At 46.4% G+C, this 23,753-nt stretch overlaps 1 protein-coding gene across 1 annotated transcript in view; it reads right to left on the bottom strand.

Moving 5' to 3' along the window:
* LOC144488264 (bromodomain adjacent to zinc finger domain protein 2B-like) overlaps positions 1-22,777 on the bottom strand; it is a gene marked incomplete at its 3' end in the record, with an annotated part of 79,763 nt that extends 56,986 nt beyond the window's left edge. Inside the window, exons 1-4 of the mRNA XM_078206305.1 lie at positions 22,177-22,777; positions 10,727-10,933; positions 6,230-6,439; positions 1,460-1,714 (exon numbers count right to left, since the gene is read on the bottom strand). Of these exons, the coding sequence (XP_078062431.1) occupies positions 1,460-1,714; positions 6,230-6,439; positions 10,727-10,933; positions 22,177-22,765 (1,261 nt within the window). The remainder of the gene's footprint in view (positions 1-1,459; positions 1,715-6,229; positions 6,440-10,726; positions 10,934-22,176) is intronic.
* Positions 22,778-23,753: the final 976 nt, after the last annotated feature.

The raw sequence follows: 23,753 nt of genomic DNA, 5'->3' as shown, positions 1-23,753 counted from the left end.
TTTTGACAGTGCAGCGCTCCCTCAGCGCTGTATTGGGAACGTCAGCCTAGGGCTCAAGGTGCGAGAGTGGGCCTGAAGCCTTCTGACTCTGATGGAAGAGTGTGCATTCAACTGAGTTATCGAATGAGCCATGCTGGCGCACAGTTGACACCATTTGGATTTGTTACACCAGGTATTGGTTACCTGCTAGGCAGGTGAAGTGTGCAGGGTGTGAAACACAGGGGGACTATACCCCCATTCATTTCAGCTCCTAATCAGCTGGCTTTGCAGCAGGTTTGAGTCCAGCCTCTTGTCCTCTGACTGTCTAAAGTGGCAGCATTTACAAACTGTACCTCCGGGTGCAATTAACGCAGCCTCAGGCTTAAATTGTCCCCATTTAAAATTGATGCCACGTCTTGCCTTGCTTGTTTAATGTGCTGGGGAGTTGAGCTAATGTTGTTGAGTGTAACACTGGGTGATGACTTGCAGATATCTCTCAAGAGGCATTGGGCTCACCAACACTTTAAACACACCGTTATTACACCATCTTGTCATTCAAAACTCTTTGAAAGGGGAATACCAGTTTGAACGTGCCTGGGTTCCGCACACCATATTGGAAGACACACTGACATAAATGCTACCATTTCCGTCCAAAAGCCGCCAGTTTAGTTAGCCGCCACTCAGCACCTTGCTGTCCTATTTAGCTAGGTGAAAGGTATGGGGAGATTGGTTGGGCGTAAAGTGGCAGCTATTACAGCAAAACACAGGCTTTCAGAGGCTGCCGACAGCAAACTGCGTTTCAACAGTTTTAAAATCCCAGTCTTTCTAATTCTTGTAAAATAATTTATATATTTTATAAAGATACATCGCAATGCCCCCAAACTGTGGACAGATTTGCTGCTGTATTCTACTACTGCAAAATTTGGTTGGATTTGCCGCAGAATTCTGGGGCCCTGGATATAAAGCTTTGCCAGGGAGAGCAATAAGAGAGGGAGATGAAATAGCTTGAAAAAGCATGGCAAGGACACCTCCCCTTGTAGACCTTCTGGGTCAATGCACTGCCTAGGGTGAAACTGAACTATTGAGACCAGAAATGCCCCCTGGTCTGCCTGGAGCTAGCTCGGACGGATGGCCGGGGGGAGGGGCGCGACAATTGGGTCTCAGTGCCTCGTCAGAAATGGAGGGAACATGTAGAGGCAGGGTCAACCTGAGACAATCTCGTGCACCTTTGCAGAGCACCAATGACCAAAGCTCAGGAGCCAATCACCTGCCGGCTCTCTCGTCTGTGGAATGGTCCACGGCACTGGGAGGGAAGCAACCCGAGAGACGGGGGAGAAATCTCTAAAGAAGGAATGCAGATGCAATATCAGTGCTGATTCCTGTCGCCTGTTTGTGCGGCAATATTGTGGTTTCAGAGAGGCCTCGTTAAAATAAAGGGAGGCAATTATAGCTTGACAGAATCTGCTGAGACGTGACTCACCCTTACTCGTGGCAGAGGATGATGGTGTGGGCGGCGTCACTGGGAGAGAGGCCTTCTTCTTTGCCTTCTTCACAGGGGTTTTGAAGAGAGTTGGGGATTCTAGAGGGCAGGTGCTGGTGCCATCGGGGGCACCAGTGCCCTCAGCATCAGCGTCAGACAGCGTGAGGGTTGACATGACCAGTTTTGAAAGAATCTTTACTGCGGCAGCGTCTGGGTCCTCGCACTCATCGGTTTCACTATCCGAGATGGTTAAATCTGTACAGAATTTCAAAAGCAGTGTCGTTAAATCCGGCAGAAAGCGCTTCTCACAGGTGCACAACACTAAATCTCAAAGGACACCAATAACATTTTTGCTCCAAAACAGAAGAAATGCGCAACACTCGCTCAAATTATTTACCCCTCTCCAGTTAAACAAGTGCTGACTCAGAACTCAACAAAGACAAGGATTGGTTCTGGGTCAAGTTAACGTTGTGGTCTGAGGAACGAGTAGGCCTCCCCTGGCCAAATTGCCGACCCGGACGCTCCTTTCTTCAAAGGGATTGGTGAACATTCTTGCTGCTGAACGATTAATCAGATTTGATATCTAATATTGCTAATACTGGGTGCTTGTTATAGCAGCTGTGGTCGCCATTTGGGAATTGCTGTTGATGTTTCGTATTTTTCCTTTCATTGTTCTGGCTTACACCATCTCAGTCTTATTTTGGTTCTTGGGTGAGGCAAAGAAAATGCAGTTCTGCAGCGTCTTTAACATAGTAAAACCCCCAGCCAAGCCGCTTTACAGCAGACAAAAACTGCACTGGGTAATTTAAGAGGGAGGTGTTCCACTGCAGTGCTCCCAATGGGATCATATGGCAGGAAGGAAATTGTGCAATCCCAATCCAGGATTCTTTTGTCTTTTGTTTTATCCTTTCATGGCATGTGGGTGTCGCTGGCGAGGCCCAGCACTTGTTCCCCATCTCCAATTGCCCTCGAGAAGGTGGTGGGAAGCCGGCTTCTTGAACCGCTCCACGTCCTACTGATTACTACCTACCATCTGTAATGGCTTCAATCAGGCCATTGAGGTTGCCCTATTGGAGTATCAACTCCCTGATTAAGGAGCCAATTGATGGGCCAATCAGGGAGTCTTTGCCTTGTATTTAACTGGGAGTGTCAGTTCCTCTGGCGCTCCCGAGGGTAGACTGCTCGCACTCTGTGTACCGCTGTTGGAATTGTAAATAAACGGATTTTGGTGAAGGGACTTCTGCCTCCGAAGACTTATTACACCACCCTCCCTCATATTCCTCCATACTGAACACCACTTGGAAGACGCACATACAATGTACTCTAGGTAGGGACTTCAACGTCCGTCACCAACAGTGACCCGACAGCACAATAGTGACCGAGCTGGCCAAGTCCTGAAGGACATATCTACCAGACTGGACCTGCTTTGACCTTGCTCTCACTAATCTACCTGTCACAGATGAATCTATCCACGACAATATTGGCAGGACTGACCACTGCACAATCCTTGTGGGAGTGAAGGCCCAGCCTCAAATTTCCATCATATTATGTGGCACCACTACCGTGCTAAATGGAATAGATTCAGAACAGATCTCGCAACTCTAAACCGGGCATCCATGAGGCACTGTGAGTCATCGACAGCAGCAGAATTGTATTCAGTCGCAATCTGTAAGCCCACAGTCTGGTATACCCTTAATTAAGCCATTACCATCGAGCCAGGGGGTTAACCCTGGTTCAGTCAGGAGTACAGGAGCACATGCCAAGACAGCACCAGGCATCCCTAAAAGGTGAGCTGAGCGTGAATGCCAAACAGCAGAGGCAGCAAGGAATAGACACACCCAAGCAATTCCAGAACCAACGGATCAGATTTAAGCTCTGCGGACCGGCCACATCCCGTCGTGAATGGGACAATTAAACAACTTGGAGCCCAGCGTTTCAGTACAAAAGACAAGCGTCACAGAATCCTACAGTGCAGAAGGAGGCCATTCAGCCCATCAAATCTGCACTGACCACAATCCTATCCCCATACAATTACCCTAGCCAGTCCCCCTGACCTTAAGGGGCAATTTAGCATGGCCAATCTACCGCACATCTTTGGATTGTGGGAGGAAACCGGAGCACCCAGAGGAAACCCACGCAGACACGGGGAGAATGTGCAAACTCCACGCAGTGACCCAAGCCGGGAATCGAACCCGGGTCCCTGGCGCTGTGAGGCAGCAGTGCTAACCACTGTGCCACCATGCCGACTGAAGCATTTGCAATCATCTTCAATCAGAAGTCCATCGCAACCTCCTCCTGAGATTCCCAGTCTTCAGCCAATTGAGTTCATTCCACTTGTTATTGAGAAACATCTGAAGGCATTGGATACACCAAAGGGCTCTGACGACATCCCAGCAATAGTACTGAAGACTTGTGCTCCAGAACTAGCCACGTCCTTTACTAAGCTGACCAGTACAGTTACAACACTATGTTACGAGCTAGTAACTTATTATTTAAAGTAGACAAGATTTGAAATCCTAGTTACTCACTAGGACAATAAAGATTTCACTGTTTTAAACAAATTAGCATTACCATACAAAGTCAGAAAAGTAAAACAATTTACAACATCAATCTTATACTCTTAACATTCAGAATTAACATGAGGTAAATATGAATGAACTGGGAAACTGTGGTCAAACACATTACACTTTATATTAAGTTGCAGGTGCCACCAAGATAGATCCCATGGATTTCTCAGTGGCCCACCAAGACATCAATGACCACCATGAGTCACAAGATCTGTTTCCATCGCAAAGGATTTCAACTCCTTCTTTCCGAAGTTCTGGCCTCTGAATTCTCTTGAATTCCCTCCAACTTGGACTGCCTCAACAACAGCTCATCTCCTGATGGTTCAAGCTCTCCTCCTGAGACTGCGGTACACGAGATTCACAAAGCTGCGTTCCCATGTCTAATTACCAGCATGCTTCCAACTCTTTCACAGACCGCGAGCTTCACTGAGCTAGCGCTGCCCTTAGGTTTCCCTAAACTTACAGTTTCCCGGCTGCACAGAGTTATAAATGACTCCCAGGGCCTCTTCTGAGCCCTAACGCTTTCCAGCACAAATCCAGCAACCTTCTGCTAGGTTCTCAGCGCCCGGCCCTAACTGACTGGAGTGGGCTACCTGCTCCCAGAACTTCTCTGTGAGCTGCAAACCACACAAGATCCAAACTGCAACCAATCGCGGCATCAATTATTGGTGATTATTTGGGCCCTAACTGGGGTTACCACTGACTAGAAAATTAACTGACCAGCCATATACTGTGGCTATAAGAGCAGGTCAAAAGATAAGAATTCTGTGGCGGGTAACTCACCTCCTAACTCCCCAAAGTCTGTCCACCAACTATAATGCACAAGTCAGGAGTGTGATGGAATACTCTCCACTTGCCTGAATGAATACAGTTCCAACAACACTCAAGCAGCTCGACACAATCCAGGACAATGCAGCCTGCTTTGATCGCAACTAATCCAACACCTTAAACATTTACTCACTCCACCACTGAGGCACAGTGGCAACAGTGTGGACCATAAACAAGATGCACTTGGGCGGTACGGTGGCACAGTGGTTAGCACTGCTGCCTCACAGTGCCAGGGACCCAGGTTCAATTCCGGCAGCATGGTCACTGTCTGTGTGGACCCTGCACGTTCTCCCCATGTCTGCGTGGGTTTCCTCCAGGTGCTCCGGTTTCCTCCCACAGTCCAAAGATGTGCGGGTTAGGTTGATTGGCCTTAGTAAATTGATCCTAGTGTCAGGGGGATTGGCAGGGTAAACATGTAGGGTTAAGGGAATAGGGCCTGGGTGGGATTGTGGTTGGTGCAGACTCAATGGGCCGAATGGCCACCTTCTGACTGTAGGGATTCGCTGATTCTATGATACACTGCTGCAACTCGCCAAGCCTAGTTCAACTGCACCTTCCAAATTTGCGATTTCCACCACCCAGAAGGGCAAAGGCAGCAAACACACGGGAACACCACCACCTTCAAGTTCCCTTCCAGGCCATACACAGCATCTTCACTCGGAAATATATCGCCGTTCCTTCTATGTCACTGAGTCAAAATCCTGGCGCTCCCTCCCTCACAGCACTGTGGGTGTATCTACACCACGTGGACTATAGCGGTTCAAGAAGGCAGCTTACCACCACCTTCTCAAGGGCAATTCACCAACCAATTCACTCACTAATTTTTACAGATGCACCTAGAAAGCGTTCTTTCTGGTTGTATCACAGCTTGGTCTGGCTCCTGCTCTGCCCAAGACCACAAGAAACTAGAAAGGATTGTGAATGTAGCCCAATCCATCACGCAAACCAGCCTCCCATCCATTAACTCCGTCTACACTTCCCGCTGCCTCGGAAAAGCAGCCAGCATAATTAAGCATCCCAGACATTCTCTCTTCCACCTTCTTCCGTCGGGGAAAAAGATACAAAAGTCTGAGGTCACGTACCAACCGACTCAAGAACAGCTTCTTCCCTGCTGCCATCAGACTTTTGAATGGACCTACCTGGCATTAAGCTGATCTTTCTCTACACCCTAGCTGTGACTGTAACACTACATTCTGCACCCACTCCTTTCCTTCTCTATGAACGGTATGCTTTGTCTATATAGCACGCAAGAAACAATACTTTTCGCTGTACACTAATACATATCACAATAATAAATCAAATTAAATCAAATCAAATTATTAGCCAGTTACACTCAAATCCCATGAAAGAATTAAAAAATAAAGAATCAGATTACCTTTTCTTGGTGATGATGTACGTGGAGTCATTAGCAGGGAGGATGGTGTCTGAGTTTCATTGAGTGACGATTTGAAAAGATTCAAACTTTCTAGAGAAGGGGCAAGTGTGGAGTCGGAGAGGGAAAAGACAGAGACATCCTGCTTCAGAGACATTTTCACTTCTGCATCATGGCAGTCGTTCAGTTCATTATCAGACTCACCCGTGAGCTCTGCATAGTGAAGAAAGAAAAGCATTAGACCATAAGACATGGGAGCAGAATTAGGCCACTCGGCCCATCGAGTCTGCTCCACCATTCAATCATGGCTGATATTTTTCTCATCCCCATTCTCCTGCCTTTTCCCCATAACCCCTGATCCCCGTATTAATCAAGAACCTATCTATCTCTGTTTTAAAGACACTCAATGATCTGGCCTCCACAGCCTTCTGCGGCAAAGAGTTCCACAGATTCACCACTCTCTGGCTGAAGAAATTCCTCCTCATCTCTGTTTTAAAGGATCATATCATCCCTTTAGTCTGAGGTTGTGCCCTCTGGTTCTAGCTTTTTCTATTAGTGGAAACATCCTCTCCACGTCCACTCTATCCAGGCCTCGCAGTATCCTGTAAGTTTCAAAAAGATCCCCCCCCTCATCCTTCTAAGCTCCAACGAGTACAGACCCAGAGTCCTCAACCGTTCCTCATACGACAAGCTCTTCATTCCAGGGATCATTCTTGTGAACCTCCTCTGGACCCCCTCCAAGGCCAACACATCCTTCCTTAGATATGGGGCCCCAAAACTGCTCACAATATTCCAAAGTAGATATTGAGCCGGTTTAGAAACTGCCACTTTTGCTATTTACACCACAGGAGTAACATCTTCCAAATGTTCTGGGGTAATAGCTGTGGGCCAAATATTTTGTTCCCGCAACTCCCACATACTCTCCAGGACACTCTTCCCGACTTTCAAATCACCGGTCAAAGTAGAATGGGCTGAAGCTCGAGAACTAGGCTTTCACCCAGGGAAGGCGTGTGGGATATTGAGATGAAGCGAGGGCAAAGATTTAAAATATCTTAGCACTCTTCCCACCCCCACACCCCACCTTAAATCTGAACCTTAGCCCACGAGTGCTGGTAGCAATGCAGTCCCCTGTCCATTCTTCGTGAATGAGTCGAGATTGTGGATGCTGGAGGCCAGTTAACTGCAGGGGCCATTACAGGCAACCCAACCCATCCTTACTCAATGTTTAAGGGACTGTGGAGGTGGGGAAGCACTAGATGGTGAAAAGGAGTAGAAATTCATGTTGAATGGCAACTGTGTAGCACAATAGAGAGCAGCGCAGGTTCACAGGATTTTATGTAAGTTCACGATCCTAACTATTAGTAGTGAAAGGCTCTGCTGTTATGCTACGTTATGGGATATTTATTGCAATGTGCATCCAACTGTATTGGTCAAACCATAGATTCATAGAATCTCTACAGTGCAGAAAAAGGCCATCTGGCTCATGAATTCTGCACCAACTACAATCCTTCCCAGCTCTTATCCCTGTAACACCACGTATTCACCCTAGCTAGTCCCCCCCGTGACACTAAGGGGCAATTTAGCCTGGCCAATCAACCTAACCCGCACATCTTTGGAGTGTGGGAGGAAACCGGAGCACTCCAGAGGAAACCCACGCAGACACGGGGAGAACGTGCAAACTCCACACATACTCCAAGCCGAGGATCGAACTCGAGTCCCTGGCGCTGTGAGGCAGCAGTGCTAACCACTGTGCCACCGTTCCGCCCAAGAGCATCTTACCCAGGCCCACACTATCCCCGAAACCCCGTGTATTTACCATGGCCAATCCACCAATACCCTAGCTAGTCCCCCCCCTGACACTAAGGGTCAATTTAGCATGGCCAATCAACCTAACCCGCACATCTTTGGAGTGTGGGAGGAAACCGGAGCACCCGGAGGAAACCCACGCAGACACGAGGAGAATGTGCAAACTCCACACATACTCCAAGCCGAGGATCGAACTCGAGTCCCTGGCGCTGTGAGGCAGCAGTGCTAACCACTGTGCCACCGTTCCGCCCAAGAGCATCTTACCCAGGCCCACACTATCCCCGAAACCCCGTGTATTTACCATGGCCAATCCACCAATACCCTAGCTAGTCCCCCCCCTGACACTAAGGGTCAATTTAGCATGGCCAATCAACCTAACCCGCACATCTTTGGAGTGTGGGAGGAAACCGGAGCACCCGGAGGAAACCCACGCAGACACGGGCAAACTCCGCACAGTCACCGAAGGCTGGGATTGAACCCAGGACCCTGGCGCTGTGAGGCAGCAGTGCTAACCACTGTGCCACCATGCCGCTATATAGGGTGGAAATGTAATATTCCATGCAAAAAATGCACAATTACCTGAGACATTGGGGATCTTGAAGGAATGGGCAGCAAAGCAGTCAATGTGTGTGAAGGAGGCAATGTGCTCGCCAGGTATCTCCAGTTCATTCACATCAGAGCCATCCCTTTCAGGAGTAAACCTCTAGACTCTGCCGATCATGGGATGTATCACAGTTCACAGAGGCAGACTGAGGTGAGGAGAAACTTCTTCAGGTGGTGAACCTGTGGAATTCTCAACCACAGAAAGCTGTGGAGGCCAAAACGCTGAATATACTTAAGAAGAAAATCAATAGATTTCTAGACTCTAAAGGCATCAAGGAGATTGGGGAGAGAGTTGGAGTGTGGATTTGAGATGCAGGATCAGCCATGATCATATTGGATGGCAGAGCAGGCTCAAAGGGCTGAATGGCCTCCTGCTTTGTCCTATGTTCCTATGTACACATTTACAAAGTGGTCAATTAAAAGGGAGCCGGCCCAGTGGCTCAGAGGATCAATGCACCACCTGGCTTAATACTGAGCCATTCAACCTGAAAAGTCCCAGATCCAATTAACATTATCAGAGCACAGTGGGACAGCGGGTTAGCACTGCGCCTCGCAGTGCCAGGGTCCCAGGTTCGATTCTGGCCTCGGTCACTGTCTGTGTGGAGTTTGCACATTCTCCCCGTGTCTGTGTGGGTTTCCTCCGGGTGCTCCGGTTTCCTCCCACAGTCCAAAGATTTGCGGGTTGGGTTGATTGGCCAGGTTAAATTGACCCTAGTGTCAGGGGATTAGCAGGGTAAATATGTGGCGTTACGGGAATAGGGCCTGGGTGGGATTGTGGTTTAGTTAAAGTTCCCTGTTAGTAAAGTAAATAGTTAAATGTTTATTTTTAAAGTGAGTGTCAGGTATTTCTGTTCATTAACCACTAAACGTTACTGAAGGACAGTTCACCTTCCCACACACTTTTAACAGATTACAAGGCGAGGTATTTCTCTCTGGGGGATTCATCATTACGTCTTAGAGGGGAACAACCTCTGCATCGTAACAATTGCATTATGAACAGTTCAGAGAAGGTTCACTCAACTGATAGCTGGGATGGGTTAGGGGCGATGGCTGGGATGGAAGGGTTGAGTCTGTATCCATTGGCGTTTTGAAGGAGAGTGGATCTTATTGAAACATAAGATCTTGAGGGGACTTGACAGGGTGGATACTGAAAGGATGTTTCACCTTAGGATACTATCGGGGGTAGTAGGATCAGCTACTACCTAGGCCTATAGTGTGTTAGCTTTTATTAACAGGGGGTTGGAGTTTAAGAGCCGTGGGGTTATGCTGCAACTGTACAGGACCTTGGTGAGACCACATTTGGAATATTGTGTGCAGTTCTGGTCACCTCACTATAAGAAGGATGTGGAAGCGCTGGAAAGAGTGCAGAGGAGATTTACCAGGATGCTGCCTGGTTTGGAGGGTAGGTCTTATGAGGAAAGGTTGAGGGAGCTAGGGCTGTTCTCTCTGGAGCGGAGGAGGCTGAGGGGAGACTTAATCGAGGTTTATAAAATGATGAAGGGGATAGATAGAGTGAACGTTCAAAGACTATTTCCTCAGGTGGATGGAGCTATTACAAGGGGGCATAACTATAGGGTTCGTGGTGGGAGATACAGGAAGGATATCAGAGGTAGGTTCTTTACGCAGAGAGTGGTTGGGGTGTGGAATGGACTGCCTGCAGTGATAGTGGAGTCAGACACTTTAGGAACATTTAAGCGGTTATTGGATAGGCACATGGAGCACACCAGGATGATAGGGAGTGGGATAGCTTGATCTTGGTTTCAGATAAAGCTCGGCACAACATCGTGGGCCGAAGGGCCTGTTCTGTGCTGTACTGTTCTATGTTCTATCTTACTGAACGGTGGAGTGGGCTTTCAGGGCTGATTAGCCTGCTTCCTGCTCCTAGTTCATAGATGCAGGCGGTAAACATTCCTGGCAAGTTGATCAGCAGTGAAATTCTGCAATTAGGAGGATTCATGGCTTGAAAAGAAAATGGCACAGAGAGAATGTATTCAGTAAAATGTGAGGCCTCATTCTATTTTGAATTAAGCTCGTGCGCATCCAATGCTGCGACCTGGAATCAAAATAATGTGCGATACAGGATCGAGTTACCCATGAAATAGGATGAGGTGTACGGCATCACTACTACTGAGGCTGGATCAGGAGGAAATTCCTTCAGTGGAATGTTGAAGTTTATCGAGTTTGCCAGAGAGTGGTCACTAGCGCAGTCGAAGAAGGGATTGATGGAGATGTCTTGGTTTGACGGCATTTTTGGTTCCTCCATCTTTGACTCGATGCAGCTGATGCTCCGTCTGGACTCTGTAAAAGATACAAACCTCTGATTCTGCAGCATCGCATTTCTAGTCAAAACCCGCAGCACAAGACACAACCTCATGGCGCTGGCCTGGATTACATCTCACTGCAAGGAGCCGGGGGGAAACTGGACTTTTCCAACAGTTTCCTTTCAATGGAAGGGAATTTATAACCCTCAAAACAAAGAACATGAGGTGTTACAAACATTTAACACCGCCACAACTTTAACGGATGTGTTAACCTTTTTAAAATAAAAATGTTGAGAGTCACTGTTAGCGTAACCTGCTTATATGCCCAAGAGGAATGCACACATTCTGCTTCTTCCGTTCAACAGAAGCCGACATGTTCAATTTGAACAATTTATTTCTTCCCCAATGATTTTCTCACCTTACCCTACCTCCCACTCCCCTCCTTGGAGGGGTTATAATTTCATGGATAGAAATCACAGTACAACGCCTCTACTTTCTCAGAAGACTAAGGAAATTTGGCATGTCAGCTACGACTCTCACCAACCTTTACAGATGCACCATAGAAAGCATTCTTTCTGGTTGTATCACAGCTTGGTCTGGGCTCCTGCTCTGCCCAAGACCGTAAGAAACTTCAAAAGGTTGTGAATGTAGCCCAATCCATCACGCAAACCAGCCTCCCATCCATTGACTGTCTACACTTCCCGCTGCCTCGGCAAAGCAGCCAGCATAATTAAGGACCCCATGCACCCCGGACATTCTCTCTTCCACCTTCTTCTGTCGGGAAAAAGATACAAAAGTCTGAGGTCACGTACCGACCGACTCGAGAACAGCTTCTTCCCTGCTGCTGTCAGACTTTTGAACGGACCTACCTCGCATTAAGTTGACTTTTCTCTGCACCCTAGCTATGACTGTAACACTACATTCTGCACCCTCTCCTTTCCTTCTCTATGAATGGTATGCTTTGTCTGTAGAGCATGAAAGGAACAATACTTTCCGCTGTATACTAATACGTGTGACAATAATAAATCAAATCAAATCAAAAGGAGGCGATTTGGCCTATCAAGGCAGTGCTAAATTCCAACTCTTCAACTGATCCTGTCTACTCTAATCTGGTTTCCCTGCCTTTTCCCCATATCTCCCTTTTCAAATACTGATCCAATTGCCTCTGAAATGATATTACAGTCTCTGATAATCCTCAGGATTATTACCAGAAGAAAACAGTTGAATGACTGTTTTTTCACACAGAGTTACTAGATTACAGAGAGTTTCTTGATCAATTGGGCCAGTGGGCTGACGAATGGCAGATGGAGTTTAATTTAGACAAATGCGAGGTGATGCATTTTGGTAGATTGAACCAGGGCAGAACTTACTCAGTTAATGGTAGGGCATTGGGGAGAGTTACAGAACAAAGAGATCTAGGGGTACATGTTCATAGCTCCTTGCAAGTAGAGTCACAGGTGGACAGAGTGGTGAAGAAGGCATTCAGCATGCTTGGTTTCATCGGTCAGAACATTGAATACAGGGGTTGGGACGTCTTGTTGAAGTTGTACAAGACATTGGTAAGGCCACACTTGGAATACTGTGTGCAGTTCTGGTCACCCTATTATAGAAAGGATATTATTAAACTAGAAAGAGTGCAGAAAAGATTTACTAGGATGCTACCAGGACTTGATGGTTTGAGTTATAAGGAGAGGCTGGATAGACTGGGACTTTTTTCTCTGGAGCATAGAAGGCTGAGGGGTGATCTTATAGAGGTCTATAAAATAATGAGGGGCACAGTTCAGCTAGATAGTCAATATCTTTTCCCAAAGGTAGGGGAGTCTAAAACTAGAGGGCATAGGTTTAAGGTGAGAGGGGAGAGATACAAAAGTGTCCAAAGGGGCAATTTTTTCACACAGAGGGTGGTGAGTGTCTGGAACAAGCTGCCAGAGGTAGTAGTAGAGGCAGGTACAATTTTGTCTTTTAAAAAGCATTTAGATGGTTACATGGGTACGATGGGTATAGAGGGATATGGGCCAAATGCCAGCAATTGGGATTAGCTTAGGGGTTTAAAAAAAAAAGTCGGCATGGACAAGTTGGGCCGAAGGGCCTGTTTCCATGCTGTAAACCTAAAAGAAAAAAAAACACAGCATGCCTTGCTAAACTAAGACTCACAATGTCTGATCTTCCCAGTTTACACACTACAGAACTTAAATAAATTGATCTATCATTTTGTGGGTCATTCCATGACTCTTTTCTGAACAGGGGTGGAACATATGCCATCCTCCGATCCCTTGGCACAACCTATGTTTCCAAGCGTTTTGGGAAATTTATGTATGATGCCTTTGATGTCTGATCCCTGGCCTATTTGTCATCTGGGCCAGATGACCTTGCAGTTTTTAGTCCCATTTGATAGTGTCTTGTTAATTATATTATGAAGATAGCAGGGTGAAGGTCATTGTTTAATTAGGTACCTGGAGCACTTATAAAGAGAGACTGCTGTGACACTGGGGTAGTAGGTTCACAGCAGACATTGTGTCATTCTGCATTCTGTAAATAAACCTCTTGTTGAGAAAAGAATTTTTATCTAGTTTCATACTTCACCATCTGGCTTGGGATCCAATTAACACCACTTTGGATGCAGTGTGCCTTTTGCAAAAAAGTCAATCCCTGCAAAGCAAACCTATCCTTCCTCTCTCTCTACCTCCCGCCACCTCCACCAACGTCACCTTGCACAGAACACAAAATATAAAAAGTGAACGTGTCTGGGTGAGCCGAGCCAGTGACTACAAATGATGCACGTTTCCTGTCTGTGGTACACCACACTTTCTTCTGAACTAACAAAGCCATTTTGATGACACAAAAAGGTTGGTTTGCCTTGTTTATTAAAAAGCACTATCCCCTTTTAGTGTAAATCAGTCTTGCATATAGTAATAAGAAAACACCGAGTATTGCTGTGTATAGGACTTTATAGGACGGGGCATAGAGTATAAAAGTTGGGGTCTGATGTTGCAGATGTATAGAACGTTGGTTCGGCCGCATTTGGAATACTGCGTCCAGTTCTGGTCGCCGCACTACCAGAAGGACGTGGAGGCTTTGGAGAGAGTACAGAGGAGGTTTACCAGGATGTTGCCTGGTATGGAGGGGCTTGGTTATGAGGAGAGATTGGGGAAACTGGGGTTGTTCTCCTTGGAAAGACGGAGGATGAGGGGAGACTTAATAGAGGTGTATAAAATTATAAGGCATAGATAGGGTGAACGGTGGGAAGCTTTTCCCCAGGTCGGTGGTGACGTTCACGAGGGGTCATAGGTTCAAGGTGAAGGGGGGGATGTTTAACACAGATATCAGACGGACATATTTTACACAGAGGGTGGTGGGGGCCTGGAATGCGCTGCCAGGCAAGGTGGTGGAGGCGGACACACTGGGAACGTTTAAGACTTATCTAGATAGCCACATGAACGGAGTGGGAATGGAGGGATACAAAAGAATGGTCTAGTTGGACCAGGGAGCGGCACAGGCTTGGAGGGCCGAAGGGCCTGTTCCTGTGCTGTATTGTTCTTTGTTCTTTGTTGTTCTTTGTATAACACTTGGAGTTAATATGTACCTCCCTGTTTGAATTCGATTTGATTTATTGTCACATGTATACAGTGAAAAGTATTGTTCCTTTCATGTTATACAGACAAAGCATACCGTTCATAGAGAAGGAAAGGAGAGGGTGCAGAATGTAGTGTTACAGTCCCAGCTAGGGTGTAGAGAAAGATAACTTAATGCGAGGTAGGTCCATTCAAAGGTCTAACAGCAGCAGGGAAGAAGCTGTTCTTGAGTCGGTCGGTACGTGACCTCAGACTTTTGTATCTTTTTCCCAACAGAAGAAGGTGGAAGAGAGAATGTCTGGGGTATGTGGGGTCCTTGATTATGCCGGCTGCTTTTCCAAGGCAGCGGGAAGTGTAGACAGAATCGATGGATGGGAGGTTAGTGTGTGTATTGAGTTGGAGGTTATGTATTTGTTCAGTTCGTGGCATTGCCATCAGTGGGAGGTGTCAAATAGGCGCTGGCTCTCTAAACCATCTCCCGACAGAAGAATGTGGAAGAGAGAATGTTCGGGGTGCGTGGGGTTCTTGATTATGCTGGCTGCTTTTCCGAGGGAAGTGTAGACAGTGTCAATGGATGGGAGGCTGGTTTGAGTGATGGACTGGGCTGCATTCACGGCTCTTTGTAGTTTCTTGGACAGAGCAGGAGCCCATACCAAGCTGTGATACAACCAGAAAGAATGCTTTTTACGGTGCATCTGTAGAAGTTGGTGAGAGTTGTAGCTGACATGCCAAATTTCCTTAGTCTTCTAAGAAAGCAGAGGCATTGGTGGGGCTTTCTTAACTATAGTGTTGGCATGGGGGGACCAGGACAGGTTGTTGGTGATCTGGACACCTAAAACCTGAAATTCTTGGCCACTTCTACTTTTTCCCTATTGATGTAGATATTGATGTAGACCCTGTTATGCTAGTGGGTAAAAAACTCCTTTATTTACTGCATCTCTTGTGACATTGCTCAAGGGCTAGGGCTGGAGCACTGTTTTGATGCTTGATTGCAAACTTGTCTCTCCCCTTGAAGTATTTTGTAGGTAACTTGAGGTAGTTGTTCTTGAATTGGTTTGTAAACCTCAGGCTCCAGGTCAATGGTTAGTGTCCCTGTGAGTGTGTTACACCTCAAACAACTTGACGCTTTGAAACGGTGCAGATACAGTGTGGCAGGCAGGTGCTTGCTGCAAGATATTAGCCTTTGCCATTCTATAAATATGGAATTTGAGACCATTGAATCAAAATGTGATGCAGAAATCCAGATATAGACACCTGAAATATGATGGACAACCACACACTGCATACTATTTGTATGATGCTATTTAGATGGATGCTAACAATGTCCTATTTTGTTCCTCCTGGCAAATCAGATGCCATGCTATTTTGTAAGGTGAAGAGGATTATACCTTGTAATGTACTTTATGTTATTCTGCTGTTAAGTAAGAATAAGGTGAGGTCATTAGAAGTTCAATTGCTTTGTGAGGGAACTGAGAAAGTTGGGCTAAACTTGCCAGTTGCTCCGAAGCTCACAGCACTTTTAGACTGTTTTGCATCTGTAACAAGTGTGAAATCTGCTTGTGTAGACATACTTGTTATTGATATGAATTGATACAGCTATAACATTATGCATGTCACTGATTATAACATGCCTACAAATTCAACATGTGGAGATGCCGGCGTTGGACTGGGGTAAACACAGTAAGAAGTTTAACAACACCAGGTTAAAGTCCAACAGGTTTATTTGGTAGCTTTTGCTACCAAATAAACCTGTTGGACTTTAACCTGGTGTTGTTAAACAAATTCAACATCAGCATTCATTTCTAGAGGGCTAGAATACAAGAGCAGGGATGTACTTCTGAGGCTGTATAAGGCTCTGGTTAGACCCCATTTGAAGTATTGTGAGCAGTTTTGGGCCCCATATCTAAGGAAGGATGTGCTGGCCTTGGAGGGGGTCCAGAGGAGGTTCACAAGAATGATCCCAGGTATGAAGGGAGGGGGGGGGGAATCTTATTGAAACTTACAGAATACTGAGAGACTTGGATAGAGTGGACGCGGAGACGATGTTTCCACTAGTGGGAGAGACTAGAACTCGAGGGCACAACCTCAGAGTGAAGGGACGCTCCTTTAAAACTGAGATGAGGAGGAATTTCTTCAGCCAGAGAGTGGTGAATCTGTGGGATTCATTGCCACAGAGGGCTGTGGAGGCCAAGTCATTGAGTGTCTTTAAGATAGAGATAGATAGGTTCCTGATTAATAAGGGGATCAAGGATTACGGGGAGAAGGCAGGAGAATGGGGTTGAGAATCATATCAACCATGATCGAATGGCGGGACAGACTCGATGGACCGAATGGCCTAATTCTGCTCCTATATTTTATGGCCTTATATTTATGATATACTAGCACGTGAGATTTATATATTAACTTACTGCCTCATCTTGCAATCACAGAAACTTTTTATCTTGAGCCTCGTGACTATCCCTGACCTTGATTACATCCCGATCGATTACTGCCAGGTCCAGCCCGCCCAGCTGTGGTTGAACTGAAGCAATGCATGCAAGGAAGTGCGTGGATATAGAAAGTTTATGATTCCCTCTCCTAGTTTGCTGCCTTTTCTTTCAGCAAGAGCAACAAATATGGTAAGAATGATCCCAGACCACACAGCCACACTAAGAGTGTTCCTGGATGCTACACCCAGAGTGAGTCACTGCACGAATCCCACAGGTCATAAAGTCAGAGAGGTTTACAGCATGGAAACAGGCCCTTCAGCCCAACTTGTCCATGCCGCCCTTTTTTAAAATCACTAAGCTAGTCCCAATTGCCCACGTTCGGCCCATATCCCTCTATACCCATTTACCCATGTAACCATCTAAATGCTTTTTAAAAGATAAAATTGTACACGCCTCTACTACTGCCTCTGGCAGCTTGTTCCAGACGCTCACCACCCTCTGTGTGAAAAAATTGCCCCTCTGGACCCTTTTGTATCTCTCCCCTCTCACCTTAAACCTATGCCCTCTAGTTTTACTCTGGTACTCCGACTCCCCTACCTTTGGGAAAAGATGATCTAGAACATAGAACATTACAGCGCAGTACAGGCCCTTCGGCCCTCGATGTTGCGCCGACCAGTGGAACCAATCTAAAGCCCCTCCAATCTACACTATTCCAATATCATCCATATGTTTATCCAATAACCATTTGAATGCTCTTAACATTGACGAGTCCACTACTGCTGCAGGCAGGGCATTCCACGCCCTTACTACTCTCTGAGTAAAGAACATACCTCTAACATCTGTCCTATATCTGTGGCCCCTCAATTTAAAGCTATGTCCCCTCGTGCTAGCCAACACCATCCGAGGAAAAAGGCTCTCACTATCCACCCTATCTAATCCTCTGATCATCTTGTATGCCTCTATTAAGTCACCTCTTAACCTTCTTCTCTCTAACGAAAACAACCTCAAGCCCCTCAGCCTTTCCTCATACGATTTTCCCACCATACCAGGCAACATCCTGGTAAATCTCCTCTGCACCCTTTCCAACACTTCCACATCTTTCCTATAATACTGATCTATGCCCCTCATTATTTTATAGATGTCTATTAGATCCCCCCTAAGCTTCCTACGCTCCAGGGAAAAAAGTCCCAGTCTATCCAGCCTCTCCTTATAACTCAAACCATCAAGTACCGGTAGCATCCTGGTAAATCTTTTCTGCACACTTTCTAGTTTAATAATATCCTTTCTATAATAGGGTGATCAGAGCTGTACACAGTTGTCAGAGAATCATAGAATCCTACAGTGCAGAAGGAGGCCATTCGACCTCTGAGGGGTGATCTTATAGAGACATATAAGATAATGAAGGGGCTGGATAGGGTAGAGGTGGAGAGATTCTTTCCACTTAGAAGGGAAACCAGAACTAGAGGGCACAGCCTCAAAATAAGGGGGGGCCGGTTCAGAACAGAGTTGAGGGGGAACTTCTTCTCTCAGAGGGTAGTGAATCTCTGGAATTCTCTGCCCATTGAAATGGTGGAGGCTTCCTCGTTGAATATGTTTAAATCACGGGTAGATAGATTTCTGATCGATAAGGGAATTAAGGGATATGGGGAGCAGGCGGGTAAGTGGGACTGAACCCACTATCAGATCAGCCATGATCTTGTTGAATGGCGGGGCAGGCTCGAGGGGCCAGATGGCCTACTCCTGCTCCTATTTCTTATGTTCTTATGACCCATCGAGTCTGCACCGACCACAATCCCACCCCGGCCCTATCCCCATAACCCCATGCATTTATTCTAGTTAGTCCCGCTGACACTAAGGGGCAATTTAGCATGGCCAATCCACCTAACCCGCACATCTTTCGGACTGTGGGAGGAAACCGGAGCGCCCGGAGGAAACCCACGCAGACACGGGGAGAATGTGCAAACTCCACACAGACAGTGACCCAAGCCGGGAATCGAACCTGGGTCCCTGGCGCTGTGAGGCAGTGAGGCAGCAGTGCTAACCACTGTGCCACCGTGTTGCGGTGCTCACGAACCAATACAGCTTGTTTTCAATTTGTATTTATTCAATATCATTTCATATGTAGCTGCTGTTCCTTCTTCTTCTAAAAAAACATGCATTATCATCAAAATGGATCGCAGTACAGGTCCTGGGCTCAAGTGGCTTCAGCATTTTTACCACTGGCCATCTCTCCATCATAAGGGTAGGCAGTGGAGCTGACAATTCCTGTGTTCAGCTCCATTCACAACTCTTTCAATAATGAAGCAAGCCAAGAGCAAAACACGAGGAACATCTGCGTCTGGGCTGACAAGTGGCAGCAAACATCGTCACCACTTAACTGGTAGGTACCAATCACCTTGAGCAAGAGAAATTCCCGCTATCTCCCTAACTTTCAATGATAATGTTATCATTGAGTTCTCCCCATCATCAACATCTCACTGACCGGAAGCCAAACTGGACAAGCCATCTCCATATACCTGTATATGGAGAACATGGGTGGCACAGTGGTTAGCGCTGCTGCCTCACAGCACCAGGGTCCCGGGTTCGATTCCCGGCTCGGGTCACTGTCAGTGTGGAGTTTGCACATTCTCCTCGTGTCTGTGTGGGTTTACTCCGGGTGCTCCAGTTTCCTCCCACGCTCCAAAGATGTCTGGGTTAGGCTGATTGGCCATGCTAAATTGAACCTAGTATCAGGGGGATTAGCAGGTTAAATATGTGGGGTTACGGGGATCGGGCCTGGGTGGGATTGTGGTCGGTGCAGACTTGTTGGGCCGAATGGTCTCCTTCTGCACTTGAGGGATTCTATGATTCCATGATTCTATGAACATAGGGGCTCTGTGACAAGAGGCTCACCTGTTAACTTTTAAACATCACCGCACCATCAACAAGGTTAAAGACAGGAGAATGATGCCATATTCACCACTTACACAGATGGATGCAGCCAGCACAAACGCAAGTAGCTCAACACCACCCAGGACAAAGTAGTTTACTTGATTGACATTCCTGCCAATGGACCCCACCCTCTCCCTTGCCAGCGCACTGTGACTGCACTCTGTACAGGGTGCACCGCAGCAACTTGCCAAGGCCATTTTGGCAGAACCTCCCTACCCTCCAACCTCCGCCACCCAAAAAGGACAAGAGCAGTAATGTTGTGGGAACACCGTCACCTTCAAGCGATTTGGACATTAGCGGAGTTCTATCATTGTTACTGGATCAACACCCTAGAACCCCTGAGCTAAGGGGATATCATCCCCAACAGGACTGCTTGTGGGAGCAACTTCTCAGGTTAACGAGAGATGGGTGATAAATGTGGCCTTGCCCGTGTCAGCCACAAGAACAGATAGAAAGAATGATAAAATGACAGAGTGCCAACCTCGGCCATATAGATACTGGTTCATCATCACATGACAGCTTTTAACTTTTCTTTAAATGGTTCATTGTCTTTTTGCAACGATGTCTCTGCTTCTCTTGTACTCTCCAATTCAAGGTCTGTAATGCCCTGAAAATGGCCATTGTGGGTGGCAATGATAGAAATCTGAGCATTTACCAAATCTGAGTCCCTTACCAAACTGTGCTCTATATTTCAAAAAGTATTGCTTATATCAGGATTTTAATGGCTGACAGATAAACTAGAATCATAGAATCCTAGAATCCCTACAGTACAGAAGGAGTCCTTTCACCCATCAAGCCAGCACCGACAACAATCCTACACAGGCCTTATCCCCGTAACCCTATGTATTTACCCCAGCTAGTCCCCCTGACACTAAGGGGCAATTTAGCACGGCCAATCCACCTAACCTGCACATCTTTGGATTCTAAGGGACAATTTAGCATGGCCAATCTACCGAAACGGCACATCTTGGGGCATTAAGGGACAATTTATCATGCGAATCCACCTAACCTAAACATCTTTGGACACTAAGGGGCAATTTGGCACGGCCAATCCACCTAACCTGCACATCTTTGGACTGTGGGAGGAAACCGGAGCACCCGGAGGAAACCCACGCAGGCACGGGGAGGACGTGCAAATTCCACACAGACAGTCACCCAAAGCCGGAATTGAACCCGGGTCCCTGGCGCTGTAAGACAGCAGTGCTAACCACTGTGCCACCCATAAACTGGCCAGTCACAGACCACATAACACATTGCTTGTAATCACTGCCCCTTCTCACTTTGATAAGAGTGTGATGTGGTCGCCCTGGTCACATTCCTGAAGTTTAGTGCATGCACACATTATTGGAATCATTTCTAAGTTACAATGGATAACTTTATGCACAAGTTTTGGTTTATTCCAATTCTTCTTGAGGTGTTTGGGACCAATATGGCCACTGGAAGGAAAGGGAGAAAATCTTTCCAGCAACCCGATTGGTTGGTTTTGTGGTGCTTGACGATTGGCAGCTTTTGGAAACAGAAGCAGGTTTTGATTGGCTCAAAAATACCAGTGCTGAAATACAAATCAAACAGCAAGGTTAAACAAAACATCATTTTGCTTTGACCTGTGGACACTTTTGAAGTGTGACAGACATTTTTGAGCACACTGGACTCTAGAATATTTTGAATTGTACTAGCAGAATTTCCACGGTGCTATTTACAGGGGGTGAAGATTATGCTATAAGGACCTTAAATACATTAAATGTATTATTCTGCTCCTGAAGTGCAGCGATGTGTATTTTAGAAAACCTCGACAAATTCAAAAGATGTGACTTCTGTTCCATCCTGAGGTCAATTAAAGGGAGATGATTTTTAGAAATCAGATCAATTCGAGGTAAAACCAGATTTCCTTTTGTACTTTTGATTTAAGCAGCGGTGCAGACATGTCAGTGTGACTTGTCAAGTTAGTAAGGACAGGTCTGAAATCGTACATATACTGGCAAATCAGCATAGCACTAATCAGGGGAACTTAAAGGATGTTCTATTTTCCAAGGGCAAGAGGATTATACCCGTATGTTATGTCGGAAGAAGTGTCATTGTTCCCAGATGTCGCCTGACCAGCTGAGCATTTTCAGCCTTTGCAGTATTTTGTTTTTGTAACAGTCTATAATTCTTCTGCCAAAGTCTAGATGTGCCTTTAAAACTGCAAAGCCTGTTAATTAAAACACTGGGAAGGGGCGCGGGAAGGTTAACAGATTATACCTGCAGGTATTCTGAGTCCAGTATCCTGCTTCTGAGTTTGTGAGTGACTTTATACTTTTCTTTTAAGTGTGACGTAGACATTTGACTTCAAACCACATAAACTTTACCTGACTCTTTATCCTCCAACTCCACGACTTCTTCATAATCTTTGCTGCAGAAAAGGTCCAAGTCAGCATCCTCTAGGTCTACAATATCCGGCTGAGAGTTACAGTGTTCTTTGTACTGGTGATCATAAGAATATGTGAAGGAATGAACCTCCTCAGACATCGTCCTCGTGAGCTCATGGTTTGGGGAGAATGATGATGGTTCTTGCACCATGTCAAAGTGAATTTTCTGAGCAGAACATAGGCTGTACGGATCAAAATGCAAACCAGTAGAGTTGTGAGTCCTGTCCTCACACAGCTTCATGTTTTTGGGCATTGTAGAATGTTCGACTGGGACTTCTTTGATAGCAGTTTCAAAAGGACCGTTGGACTGATGTCCTTGAGAAGGCAGCTGGGACAGCATCACCTTTTCTTTGAGTTTCTCCACACTTGTCGACTGGTACTGTCCGCAATCCCAGAAAAAGTCATATCCACTCATTGAGTTAGGGTGGGAGTCTCTCATTTCAAGGGACGGTGCTGCTGGAGCAAAGGCCTCTGACGTACTGGCTCCTGAGTCGAGGGTCACACCATTTACATTCAGTTCACCATTCATAGCTGAAGTACAGAGAAAGAGTTTTGTATGAATTCAGAATTCAACGTGACATCACCAACTTGTCAATTTGTAGCACTAATGCATCACAACGCTATAATACGTGATATGGGGGGTGACACGGTGGCACAGTGGGTTAGCACTGCTGACTCACAGTGCCAGAGACCCAGGTTCGATTCCCGGCTTGGGTCACTGTCTATGCAAAGTCTGCACATTCTCCCCATGTCTGCCTGGGTTTCCTCCGGGTGCTCCAGTTTCCTCCCACAGACGTGCTGGTTAGGTGCATTGGCCGTGCTAAATTCTCTCTCAGTGTACCCGAATAGATGCCAGAGTGTGGCGACTAGGGGATTTTCACAGTAACTTCATTGCAGTGTTAATGTAAGCCTACTTGTGACATTAATAAACAAACTTTAAACGATATGTCCTGATCTCAATCCTAATGATCAGAATTTCCCTTTTTGTTCGATTGTATTATCACAGTGCAGAAGGAGGCCATTCAGCCCATCAAGTCTGCACTGACTCTCTGAAAGAGCATCTTACCCAGGCCCACCCTATCCCCGTAATCCCGTGTATTTACCACGGCCAATCAACCTGACCTGCACATCTTTGGAGTGTGGGAGGAAACCGGAGCACCCGGAGGAAACCCACGCAGACACGGGAAGAACGTGCAAACTCCACACAGACAGTGACCCGAGGCCGGAATTGAACCCGGGTCTCTGGCACTGCGAGGCAGCAGTGCTAACCACTGGGCCACTAATATACTGAGCTGATTTAGGTGGAAAAATAATTGGTTCACTTTTGCTCATAACATCAGGGGACAGACCCTGGAATAAATTAGTACTTGATCAGAATTCCCTTTCATCTCTCTATGATTTTGAGTAATTTGGCTGCAGTCAGCATGGTAGGTTATTATTCACAGGTAACAACACCTATCTGCAATTGGACAGCAGTTTTAACACAGAGGAACAGTGCCAAGGTGTTTCACAGAGGC

Source organism: Mustelus asterias, unplaced genomic scaffold (genome assembly GCF_964213995.1).
Source record: "Mustelus asterias unplaced genomic scaffold, sMusAst1.hap1.1 HAP1_SCAFFOLD_1424, whole genome shotgun sequence".
Classification (NCBI taxonomy): Eukaryota; Metazoa; Chordata; class Chondrichthyes; order Carcharhiniformes; family Triakidae; genus Mustelus; species Mustelus asterias.
The sequence above is the reverse complement of the archived record's forward strand: the minus strand, read 5'-3'. Positions and strand labels throughout refer to the sequence as shown.